The 13,024-nt window shown below is 28.4% G+C and overlaps 1 protein-coding gene across 1 annotated transcript in view; it reads right to left on the reverse strand.

Annotated features, from left to right (window-relative positions):
* Positions 1-13,024, reverse strand: part of LOC142317747 (uncharacterized) — a 507,996-nt gene that overhangs the window by 206,946 nt on the left and 288,026 nt on the right. Inside the window, exon 5 of the mRNA XM_075354295.1 lies at positions 1,949-2,066. Within this exon, the coding sequence (XP_075210410.1) occupies positions 1,949-2,066 (118 nt within the window). The remainder of the gene's footprint in view (positions 1-1,948; positions 2,067-13,024) is intronic.

Genomic DNA, 13,024 nt, shown 5'->3' on the forward strand with positions numbered 1-13,024 from the left:
AAAATTCACACGATATTTTAATTTTTCCATCCATTTGTAACTTAAAGTTTCTTTAAGTGGGATAAGTTTTTTTTTATTTTTTATTTTTATGTGTTTTATTTTATTTGATAAATTAAATTATATTTTGAAATGTAAATATAGATTTTAGAATAAATAATTACAAAGTAAATAAAGAAGCAGAGTTTTTAATAATTACTCTTATCAAGAATGACATAATAAAAAAATGAGGTAAACGTTTTATTCCAACAAAATTAAGCTAATTAATTATATGATAATATAACTATAATATTTACCCAATCAATGATCCTTTCTTAATAAATAAAATAATTATGAAGAGAAAAAGCATTTTATCAGTTTATTAGTAAACAACAAATAAAGGCGTATATTAAATATTTTATTTTATTTATGTATTTTTTGTAAAATTAAACATAATTTTGTACGTTTATCCAGAAAAATAATTTTTAATTTTTTTTTTCAAATACTGCACTTGAAGAATTATGTCAATCATATAATATTTATATTATTCTTCTGTTTTATGAAAGTGTAAAGATATTGCATTCTTATCTTAAATTTCTTCTTTTTTACCAACACATTCCGTTATCATGACAATTGTTTGCTGAATTATAAATTTAATTAGATTATAGAATTTTTACTTTAATTATAATAGTCTCGGTAATATTTTTTTACGATTTCAACAGGTTTTACATCCATAAAGGTAAGTAAAAAATGTATCACTGTAGAAATGTTTTTTTTTTTTTAAGTTTTATTTACCTTTTTATATTTTTATAACAATTATAATACGATCCAGTCCGAATCGTGATTTATTTATCCGATTTATTCAGCTTTGCTTTAATAAAACGATTACAGAAATGAGAATCTGCTGCATTAATATTTTTTTAGCCCAATCTTAGATAATAAGCAGTTCTTTGTCCCTATAAGATTTTCCCACATTACAGTCTATTTCTTATTGGTTATTGGCTTAGTCAAACTTTTTAAGACGTTAACGAATTGTTCAGTCGGGACATTTAAGATATTGTACAAACACCGCTTCAGATACGATGATAATCTTTTGCAATCCGACAACTAAAGATGAAATCATCACTTTTTAGTGATGGCTGCCGTAGTTTTCAAGGTTAAAAGCCAGAAACAGAGAAAGTAACAAGTGGAAGAGGAATTAATTACCGAATATAAGGAAATCAAGAACATGAAAACATTAATTTTTCTTACTCATCATTTTTTTTAATATTAAAATAAAAGTATACGTATTATATTTTACCGACCCGCCTACGATGGACTGAAAACGGATTCCACAGGGTCTGGAAGGAAATTAATGTTTGGGACAACAAAAAAGGAGTGAAAACTTTTATTGTCCAACTTACAATAACAAATCATAAGCAACTCAAAAATCATTCATAATGAGGGAATTCTTAAATATATTTAAAGACTAAATAAAAAATTAAAAGGTTCTAAAAAACTCGCTTTCAAAATCGGCTTAACCAAAAGTAGTATTAACAAAGTATTATTAAAATTATCGGTTTTTAAACAAAGTTTTACGTGAAATATATTTAAAAATATGCTGAATAGTTCTTTTAATAAAAAATATGAATTATAGGTATATTTTTTCATGTATTTCGCGTTTGCAACTAATAAACGGCACAAAAAACGAAAGACTAATATATGATTTTTTAATAAATTCTATCGATGTCAACTTAAGTAATTCAAACTAGACATTTTCCATGTAGTTTAAAGTAATTTAGTCTGTCGTATCAGATATACTGTAATTAATATACAATAGCGTATCGTACGATCGTATTCCTTATTATAATTTCCAAAACAGAGTTTAGTTATTTAATATTTAACATCCTCTTATTTAGATCAGGATTTCCCAGTTAGCATAAATTAGTAATAACAACACTACAGAGCAGTAAGACAAATAATAACGACTTGCCTCATTAGAATAATGAACGCTGGGTAATGGTAGCCAGTGGTATCCTAGTGCTCTATCCCATATCATTCCTTTACTCCATACCTCCATCAACAATCCTGTGTTTACATCATTCGTTTCACTGGAAAAAAATTATTCATAAATTAGTTTAAGAAATAGTTTATTATATGAATATAATTTAATGCTATTGAATTTAATACGCAGATTATTAATAATCAAACATCTAAAATGTGTTATTAAAAAAAAATCAGTAATCTTAATGCTATAGCTTAAACTTAATTTTAACATAGGACTTGCATACTTAATTTTTTTAATAATTTATCATGAAATAACAAATTTTATTTTTATAAATTTTAAGTCACTAAATCATAAATTTTAATGTTGTCATAATAACAATAATAATAATAACGGCTGGAATTAAAGAAACTGTTATAAAAAATTATTCAAAGCAGAAAAAACTACAAAAAATAAAAATAATTAGTCTTCATTAATAAAAGCATGCGTTACTCTATTTAGGAAGTATAATAGGTTATTGTCGGTGATTACCTTGCGTGTTCCGACGATTATGTTAGCGACAAATTAGAAACTGGCAGGGTCATCCAAGCTAGTCAAGACAAACTTAGAAGCCAGATTAATTAATACTAGACAGAAGCGTGTATTTACCAAACGAGAGATAGGTAATATTTAAGTGAAAGGAACCGATTCCTGATTTTCCATGTTTTAGCATCATTACACAATTTTCTGTTAAATATGACCGGTAACTTTTAATTATAGGTAAACTCGTTTCCTACCAAGGGAAGTAATGACAGTAAGCCACTTAAAGCGATCAAAAAAGGTCGAAAGAAGTCAAGAATATGAACACGGAATATAACAACAGTTATATTCCAATTTTTCAATTTACTAACAGGTAAGTTAGTAAATTGAAAAAGAAAGCTGAATAAGAACAGACTGGATATATTTGAATTAAGTGAAACTGAGATGGAAAAGAAAACTTGAGGTTAGCATTACGATGTTATAATGTACTATTCAGAATTTAAAAGAGGAAGAATTTTTTTGCAGTCATTCTACAAAGAAATAGAAAAATGTGAAGAAAAGGATATTTTTACTGATGGTATAACGTCTTTGAGAATAGAAATGAACCGAAAAAATTTGTTTTAAGCACATGAAAACTAGTCAGTATGACGATAGTGCATTTGAGATAACGCATCGACAACAAACCAATAAGCTTATGGAAAAGGAACGTAATGATTTTTGTATATCATTGAGGGATTGGAATATTGTAGCGTGGAAAGGAAGGGAAGACCAAGTAAAGAGATCAGAAAATTGGAAGTTATATAAGCAACAACAAAAATTAAAAATTTAAAGGCAATGAGAATAGATGTATCGACACAAGTAATTTAATGAAGTCTCTAAATGAAGTTTTATAGAAGTCGGTGAACTTATGTAATGTGTTTTACAGTTGTGGATCGATTAAACCAAACTCATTCCAATCCCCAAAAGCCTGTTGCAACTAAATGTGTAAGATCATAGAATGTCAATTACTTTAATTTCACATTCAGCAAGGATATATTTGACATGTTTTAGAATTCTGAACAAAAAGCTGATTAAAATCGAGCAAATGGGTTGAAAAAGCGAGAAGGCTTAAGGAATGCGATCTACCTAGGATTTCTGGAGTTTCAAGACGGGTATGCAGCGATAAAGCTAGGTTCGACTGGTGAATTCACTGTCCATTATCCCTTGTCTAGTCTATTCTATCTCATACAAAGATTCACGTCGTAAATTTCAAAAAAACTAATTCTACTATGAACAAATATGTTTCTGTAGTTTTGCAAACACGTATAAGTAACACTGACTTAATATAAAAAAGTGTATGTAAATATACATTTATGCGTTTCAAGAATTACTGTTAGTTGATGTAATTATACGTTCGTAGGTGTTTATATTTTAATAAAGTTTTATCATAAAGAAAAATAACAAAATAACAATTAAGAGGAATGAAAATACGTGACACCGCTCTGTATTTCACAAATATAAGAATCAAATAATACTATTACTGTAATATATTAATTTTATGACTCATCGAAGACATGGAGAATTCATGACTCATTCCGGAAAATTAGAATATATTACCATCAACTATTATTGGTACATCAAGAAAACGGATTAAACCAACTCGATTGTTAATGAAAACACATTATTTGAGAATTTCACAGTATATTATTTATATATTATTGATATTATTACATAGATAAAATTGTACTTGACAATAATTGCACTATTAGTTTGGGTGGTAAATTACTTGCCAAACAAAACTTAAACTAAACGAAACTAACTAATCCAGTTATTTCTTCTACTCTTAATAATGTACACAGTATCAAAAAATTTAAAAAAAAACAGAATGACATAACTGGGGAACGACTACAGAAATGTTGACTCCAAAATATCTACTTTTTTTTCTAAAAACATAACTCGATCTATTCTATCGTTATCTGATATTAAAAATAAAAATAAAATCTTTTATTAAAAATAGAGTTTTAAAACCTATCTTTTCAGTCAATGTTTTAAATTTTTTATAAGATTACCGAGCTGATTATAATTTTTTTTTTCTTTCCTTGGTCTGAACGTTTTCTTCCTCTTTATACGTATTTATCATCTTCTCTTAATGTTTTTATTCTTTCTTTCTTTCTTTGCAACATTTTCTTCCTTTTTATTCTTTCTTCGGTTTTAATATTTAACTCCAGTATACAAGAGTTCACTAAACGGAATAGTTTAATTATTATTAACTTTTATTTATACGACACACCAGACATCTGAAAGTTTTGTTTATCAGCAACTCACAAAGATACAAATAATACTGACCCAGCAATACGAGTAATAAAGGAACTTTTACTCTATCCTAATATTTCGTGTAAGACTGTCGAATTAATAATTGTGTAGATATTTGATTTTAATAAAAACTAATATTTCAGCAATTGTGTAACTGTCCACTTTATTAAAGAATTGGATAATCATATCTCACTTTCAAATGAAATAAGTTTAAATGAAGTGCAGAAAAAAATGTGTATATATAATTTAATAGGCGTACAAGTAAGTCATGTAGTGTCCCCATCAGAATTTTTTCAATAATTTCAGAGTAATAAATTGTATTTATAAGAAAGTTTTAGTTCGTTAGTTTCTCAATCTGGTCAAGCCGCGAACACGCGACAATATATAGGCCTATGTACAAAATTTTGGATTCGAAAATCTCCAAAATTACTGAATCAAATTCACTGAATTTAGATAAGGTGTAGTAGAACGTTTTAAGTTATGTTAAAACCTGTTAAAGATTGGTTGAGTCGTTCTTCAGTAATGCTCAATTTATGGTCGAAAATATTTGAGAAGGATAAGATAGAAGCGTGGTTTTTTTTTTGATGCTGTAAGTTGGAACCTTCATGCCTTAAGGTTCCAGCTTGCAAGGTTCCTAATTAAATTAACGAAAAATTGTCTTCTACCACCGAACTACGCAAGATTGTTTTTGTTTTTTTGTCGATTAATTTACTACATGATCTCGATGCTAGTGATAGAAAAACAGAATGCAGAATGTTCAAAAAATACAAAAATGTTCAAAAATTCAAATTTAAAAGCTTAAGTTTGATTCCTTAAGTTTAATTAGGTGGAAATTTCTGCATTAATTTTTCAGTTTTTAATGGTAGTTTCTTTAACCCGAAAGCAGAGCTGTCGTGACTCAGAAATTAACTTAGTTCTATTTTTTACTTTCTTATTGAAAAAATGACCAAACATTTTACAAAAAGTTTATGCAAATATCATTATTTTAAATAATTCTCTTCTAAGTTACTTTTATAAGGAATATTTTTCTGCCTTTTTATCTAGTTCCTAAACTAGAATTAAGTACAAATTATATCAATTTTGTGGTACATCGGTCACTTATATACATAAAACGTGCGTACGTAATATTTTTAAATCTGTTAACCTAATTTAATCCCCAATAGTTTGCTTACAGCTATCTATTAGATGATTTACAACGTTGCCGGTTAAGTCGGGCAGAATGTAGTTTTAGCGGTTAGCGGTTATGGGTCCTTCGAACTTTGGTTAACCGCTTTCACTTACCGAAGCCTATTTCCCATGTGCGCATACCAAGTTGCTTGTAGCTGAATGTACTACACCTTCCCAGGACATTAAAAAAAATTACACTGTGAGATAAATCTTCATTATTTAGTTAGAAAGTCATTAATACTTCTCATTAATGAACCTCCCGCTCAATTCTTCTACTTTTCCAAAAAACATCCACAATCAATATAAATTAGATTATTGAATATGATTACAGATAATATTTATCCCTAGAAGATTTTGTTATTCTGGATAAACAAGATACTTTTTGATCATCCTTCCCAACAATATGGGGAATTATATATATATATATATTTTTTTTTTAATTTCATATATTATTCCTATTTTATAGAATATAGTGATTCTGAAGTTAAGAACAATGATCGGAAGCATAATTACATTAACATCATTTCGTATAAAACATTTTACATTAAAGATTATAAAAAATATTGTTAAATGATAAAGATAAATAGTAAAAATCGAAGAAGGTTAATCATTATTGTTCTACTTGCTTCATTTTTTAATCATGAGAAAACTGATATGGAGATGTTAAATATTCCGCGATTCTGAATCCTGTTTTCCTTGGTACCATAGAAAGTTAAAGGTTATCAAACTAATGCAGGTTTTTTAAATGTTTTTATGAAAAGAAAATTTAATTTTAAAAAAATAAAAAATATATAATCAATATATAATTTCAAAAATATAAAATTAGTTTCATAAAATTCACGCATTTTAGATATAAGGGTACACGTTAGTTTTAAGAATGTATGTTTTTTAAATATTGATATTCTGCAAAATGAAACGATTAGTTTTAATGTACAATTAAGCTAAAAACAGTTAAGAAACCGTTCAACTACTCTAAAAATGTAACGAAATCGATTCAGATTTACATGAAATATGTATTCAAGATTACATGAAATTTATATTTATTTAAAACCTAAACTATTATGAAAATTTGTACCTAGTAATGCTTTTGGGATTTGTAATAGCAATTTGTGATTTAATGAATTCTTTACACCAAGGAAAAGGAATATATTCAGGAATAACTTTTAATTGAAGAACATTTAATACTTGTAAAATTACTGAGAAACAAATAATCTACTATTAAATAATTATATTAGATAAACTTTATGATGATTGAAAATGAAAATGAAGAGATTGTTCTCTCTTAAATAATTCGTTGTTGTTTAATCTGTTAGCTGATTCTTGATTATATTACTGCGAGTAAATTAATTATCATATTTCACATACTTTATAGATAATATCTATTTAATATAGTGAAGACCCCCCCCCCCCCTTAATTGCAGTGGCTTTATTTACTAAATTTTGCATTAAAAGTAATCATTATTTTATTTACTTCGTATTTATTAAGCTTTATTTAATCTGTTTTTTATTATTTATTTTTACAGATTAAACGATATTTGTATAGTACTCGACTTTTTAGAAGACCCGGTTAAGTATTAAAAATGTTAATCTTGCAACATTTTTATAACGTGTTTAATTTTTGTGCCCGATATGTTAAATTTCTGGTAAATTGGTACATCCATATTTGTCAATAATGCTCATAATACTAATAATAACAATAATAATATTTCCCATGGTAAATAAAAAATAGTGTTTCTATTCTTTTTATGACTCAAGTCAAATTAAAAGACGGTTACTAAATATTAATTTAATAATTTAAAAATTTCTTGAAGCTCAGCATTTTTGCAATATTTTTTTTTTTTTTTTTAATATTTCACAATATTTAACAAAATAGTTTAGTTTTTCGTAAAAGATCTGTCATTATTAGTACCAACAGATATAAATTGAAAAAGGAATGGATTACATCAGAGTTAGTAGGTCAGATAAAAGAAAGAGATACATTTTTCAAAAGGTAGAAGCAATCTCCTGATAAACTTGTGTTGAAAAATTGCTATATCAGTTTCTGAAATCAATTAAATAAAATAATTAAAAAGCAGAACAAATTTTACTTCGATAAATTAACTTTAGATAAGAGGAAATACCTGGTATTATCTACATTAAAATACCTGACATTTTATTAATAAGATGTTTGGAAACTGATGAATTAAAAAGTTTTTACGGATGATGAATTGACTGTAGCTAATCATTTTTCTTGTTTTGTTAAAAATAACATTTAAAGCACAGATCCAACTTTTGCTATCACCTCATGTAGATTTGGTTCCGCTTGATGTTAACTTTTATGTCTCCCGTCATTGCCCAGGAAGTGAATAAGGTAATTTGTCGTTAAATGTGAAGGAATTTTCTGGTGTTGATTTATTAAGCTCAGATATAAAGTTTGTGAGTGATGAGATAAGCGCCTTAATTTGTAAATTTATTAGTCAAACAATAAGCTGATTTCTATTCTTTCTGTTCTGGATAAAATATTTGAATTATGTATACACAAATGATTAATTAAATAAGTTGAAGAGAATGGGTTACTTGGAAGGAGGCAGTTTGCGTTCGGGAAGACCCAGGTGTAAATTTGTTTTTGGTAATTTTTTGAATAAGTGTTTTGCCGTAGACTTAAGAATAGTTTTAATTACTTGTATTTGGATGGAATGGATTACAAAGGGAAGGTTAAAGAAATCGGGGTTGGTGGACGTGTGCTTACTAGGTTTCAGAGCTACTTATCTAACCGCAGTTTCTGTGTAAAAGTTGACAAAAGACTGAGACATAAAGTTCACGTAGATCCAGGAGTCTCTCAGGGATCCATCTTAGGATCTTTGTTATACTTAATTAGTGTAATTGATATCGATAAATTTTTAAGATTTCCTAGGATATATCAGCTCGTTGATAATGTTGCTTTAATCATAGCAAATGCGTTCTATGGATGCGTTGTATTTCATACGCAAAACGATCATAATACACTGTTACGCTGGGCATGAGCCCAGCCTTGAATCGGCTGTGATTGCACATCCGTTAGCCAAAATCAGTAATTAAAGAAAAGCTATTTTTAAAAACACATATTTGTTTACGAAATACTTTACCTTCCTGCAATTGCCCTGTTATAGCTTAAACAACATCCGAGCATAAGTATTTAGGCATTATTATTGATGAACTTTTACATGGTCTTATAAATTAGTGTTATTCTACTAGATTGTACAGTATATAATGTAAGATGTATCATTTACAGTTTCGTGTCCCTAATTATGTTTTAAAAAATGTATATTACACATTATTTCAGTCAATCTTAAGTGATCGTATTACTGCTTGGGGGAATGCTAGGGTTGTTATTTAAATGTAATCCGTTCCATCCAAATACAAGTAATTAAAAATATTCTTAAAGTCTACGGCAAAACACTTATTCAAAAAATTACCAAAGGTTTGCAGTCAGCAGACTTCTATCACTCGGAGATCTGCTGTATCAAAGTTTACTATTGAATATTAACTCTGTCTCATCGAACTGTTTAAAATTAAAAAAAATATGATCTATGGAACTTGAAACACACTTTTTTTTACACACATAACAAGTATGGCTGTCGTATGTTATCTTATCTTGTCCTAAATATTTTCTCTGATTTGACATTAAATTTAATTTCTACGAATAAGTTGAAGGAAGATAATCATAATTTTTGTTTATATATTTAACTAACAATTTTAAGTAACATGAAGGAGAGAGAAATGGAGAGGAGAATATTAATGTTATGAGGGTAAGGAGATTTTTTGTTATGTTTATGTTAATTATTCCTAAGTTATGAGTGTTGTTTTATGTTTTATTTTTCTATGGAATTATTTTTGTTTCTTTTAAACTCTGTATTTGTTATCTATATGGAGATCCCTGACAAACTTCTGTCAGTTTAGAGGAACCTATAAAAAATGAAAATTAAAAAAAAATGTTATTATATTATTAGTTTTTCTTAACTCTAAGGTGGAAGTCTTTTTTATCCCCTACTTAGCACCGGTGAAATCTACCTCTGCCTTCCGGCACTGCATGCCGAAAGGGATTTTTTTCTGTTTAGAAATCTTCTATGATAGCAAAATATTATGTTTTTTTTTTATGCTTAGTTTAGAAATTTTTTCTCATTATATACGTTTTAACCGCAGGATAGCTCGCTCAGACGTATTGTTTATCTATTTTTACTTATCTTTTTTTTTTATTCCTATTTTATGGTATAAAGCAGAAAAAAAAACACTTATATGAAACTTAAAATTTACATTTAATGAAAAAGATAATTTTTCTTTAATGAAAAAGATAATTTTTCTTTAAATATATAAGAATATTTTTATAGTATGAAATGCAAATTTAAATTGTTACACGTTGATAAAAATAAAAACACTGATATACCAAAATATAGGCAGCATTTTAAGAGTTAGGAAGTTCTTATCATTTATAAAATTACGATTGCCCAGTAATACAGAAGATAAGAAGAATTTATAGAATTAAATGTACATTATTATATAAAAAATCTTACAAGAAACTAAGTTTTGAATTTAATGATTAGAAACTTTTTATTTTCACATTTATTTATCTATTATTATCTTATTATTAATCTTATTATTGAATTATCTTAATATTATTTATATATCTATATACATAGTTAATACTACATTATCATAGTACGATTTAATAATTTAACTTAATACATCTGCTATTATATCTGTGTGAAGAAACCAGATAAAACCTTTCTTAAGTGTTAAAATATATGTTAAATAACTCTGGAAGACTTCTTCTTATTAATTATAAAATACACAACTTTTTTATAATATTACTTCTATTTGAAATTAAAATATACCAAAAAAAAATGCAGTTAAAAATTATTACTAATTTATAATAGTTTAGGACTTGATTGTTTGAATCTCAGTTTGATTACTAAAAATAACTTGAAATAATTGAAATGAAAATGATTTCCACTTAAAGTAGCCAGCGAAATTTTTCCACCCAGTTATTGGAACTGACTCAAAACTACACAAAAGAACTGTACGCAAATATTCACCCGTTTTAAATAATTCTTAAATAGCACCAAGGGGTCAATGAATCTAAAAATATAATCAATAACCTGTAATTTTAATTATTTATTATGTACGAGTATTTTTCTCTGTCTAGTATGAAGTATTTTTATGAAACAATAATTTCCGGATGCTGAATTTTATAATAGAAAACATGTGAAAATTAGGTAATCTTAAGTTACAAGCGTACATTATAAATTATTTATTATATATATGTAAGTTATGGTCGGGTTAGTAAGACTATTACGAGGATAAATGCAGGACCCTCCCGTAGGTCTAACTATAGCCCCGAGCTGTCTTATAGGTAAGTGAGATATTGTAAGAGTAGTTAGCCGTATAACTCAAAGAGAACTAGTGCAGTCGCCAACTACCAGGACCATTTCGTTAACTACTTCTCATCTTAACTATTACTACAACCTTTTTCTTCCTTAATGATATCTACCGTTTAAATACTCCTTGTATGTAAGATATTAAAGTATAATTTTAAACAAAACAGATTATTTTGATATTCTAAACTTAAAAAAAAAACATATTTTTAAAGAATATATTGGTTTATTTAAATAAAGCGAAAAAATGCATCCCAGCTGTCTTGTGTGTGTGTTTAGCTGAGTCTTTGTTTATGAAAATAGATACTTTGATGTATTCTGTCATCACATTTACAAATCACTTGCTCGCTCTAATGTACAAATGTTTTAGGCTCTAGCGAAGAAAAATCTGAGTAAACTAAAAGTAATCATAGAACTGGGATTGTTGAGTAATATTATGTAATTAAATTTTTTAAGATTTTTAATATCAAATTTCATTAAATTACAGTCATAATTGACGATACGACCCAACAGGTTTACGTGATATTATTTTAACCGATGGCATGTTACGATGAACCAGAATCACACTAGATCGCGTCAACCGGATTGATTAGTGACTATACTAATACCTATATTATTATTGTGAAAGGAATATTCAGCGTTACCTCAGAAGTCCCCCTCTATGAATCATGATACCTTGCCGATGGTGAGCGGGCTTGAGTGCTCAGGGATACAGAGTAGCTGGACCGAAGGTGCAACCATATCGGAGAGGTATCTGTTGAGAGCCAGATTAAGGAATGATTCCTGAAAAAGGGCAGCAGCTCTTTCAGTAGTTGTTAGGGGCGTGAGTCACAATGACTTAAACGGCCATATCGACATCACTCAGTCCTCTGAGTACTGCGCAGCTGAAAGCAATGGAAAACTACAGCTGTTTTTTTTCCAAGAAAATGTGGCTCCTGCATTTTCACATAACAATAATGGAGGCGCCTTCCTTGGTAAAATATTCCGGAGGTAAAATAGTCCCCCGTTTGGATCTCCGGGTCGGGACTACTAAGAAAGGGGTCACCAGAAAACTAAAAAATAACATTCTACGAGTAGGAGCGTGGAATGTTAGAAGCTTAAAAAAAGGTTGGTAGGGTAGATAATTTAGAAAGGGAAATTGATAGGGTAAATGTGGATATAGTAGGAATTAGTGAGGTTCGGTGGGAAGAGGAAGGCGACTTTTGGTCAGGTGATTTAAGAGTAATTAACTAAGCGTCAAATAATGGGCAGGCAGGAGTAGGTTTCGTGATGAACAAGGAGATAGGGAGGAGAGTGGAGTATTTCAAGACGCATAGCGATAGAATCATTGTAATAAGGATAAAATCAAAACCTAAACCGACAACGATTGTTAACGTCAATATGCCTACAAGCGCCCATGATGATTATGAGGTAGAGTGTGTATACGAAGAGATTGATGAAGCAATTAAACACGTAAAAGGAGATGAAAATTTAATAATAGTTGGAGATTGGAATGCAAGCATTGGAAAAGGCAAGGAAGGAAATATAGTGGGTGAATACGGGCCAGGCAAAAGGAATGAAAGAGGGGACCGACTTATAGAGTTTTGCACGAAGTATAATTTAGTAATTGCCAACACCCAATTTAAAAATCATAATAGAAGAATATACACTTGGAAAAAGCCAGGCGATACTGCAAGGTATCAGATAGAGTATATCA

This window comes from Lycorma delicatula, chromosome 1, assembly GCF_047948215.1.
Source record: "Lycorma delicatula isolate Av1 chromosome 1, ASM4794821v1, whole genome shotgun sequence".
Classification (NCBI taxonomy): domain Eukaryota; kingdom Metazoa; phylum Arthropoda; class Insecta; order Hemiptera; family Fulgoridae; genus Lycorma; species Lycorma delicatula.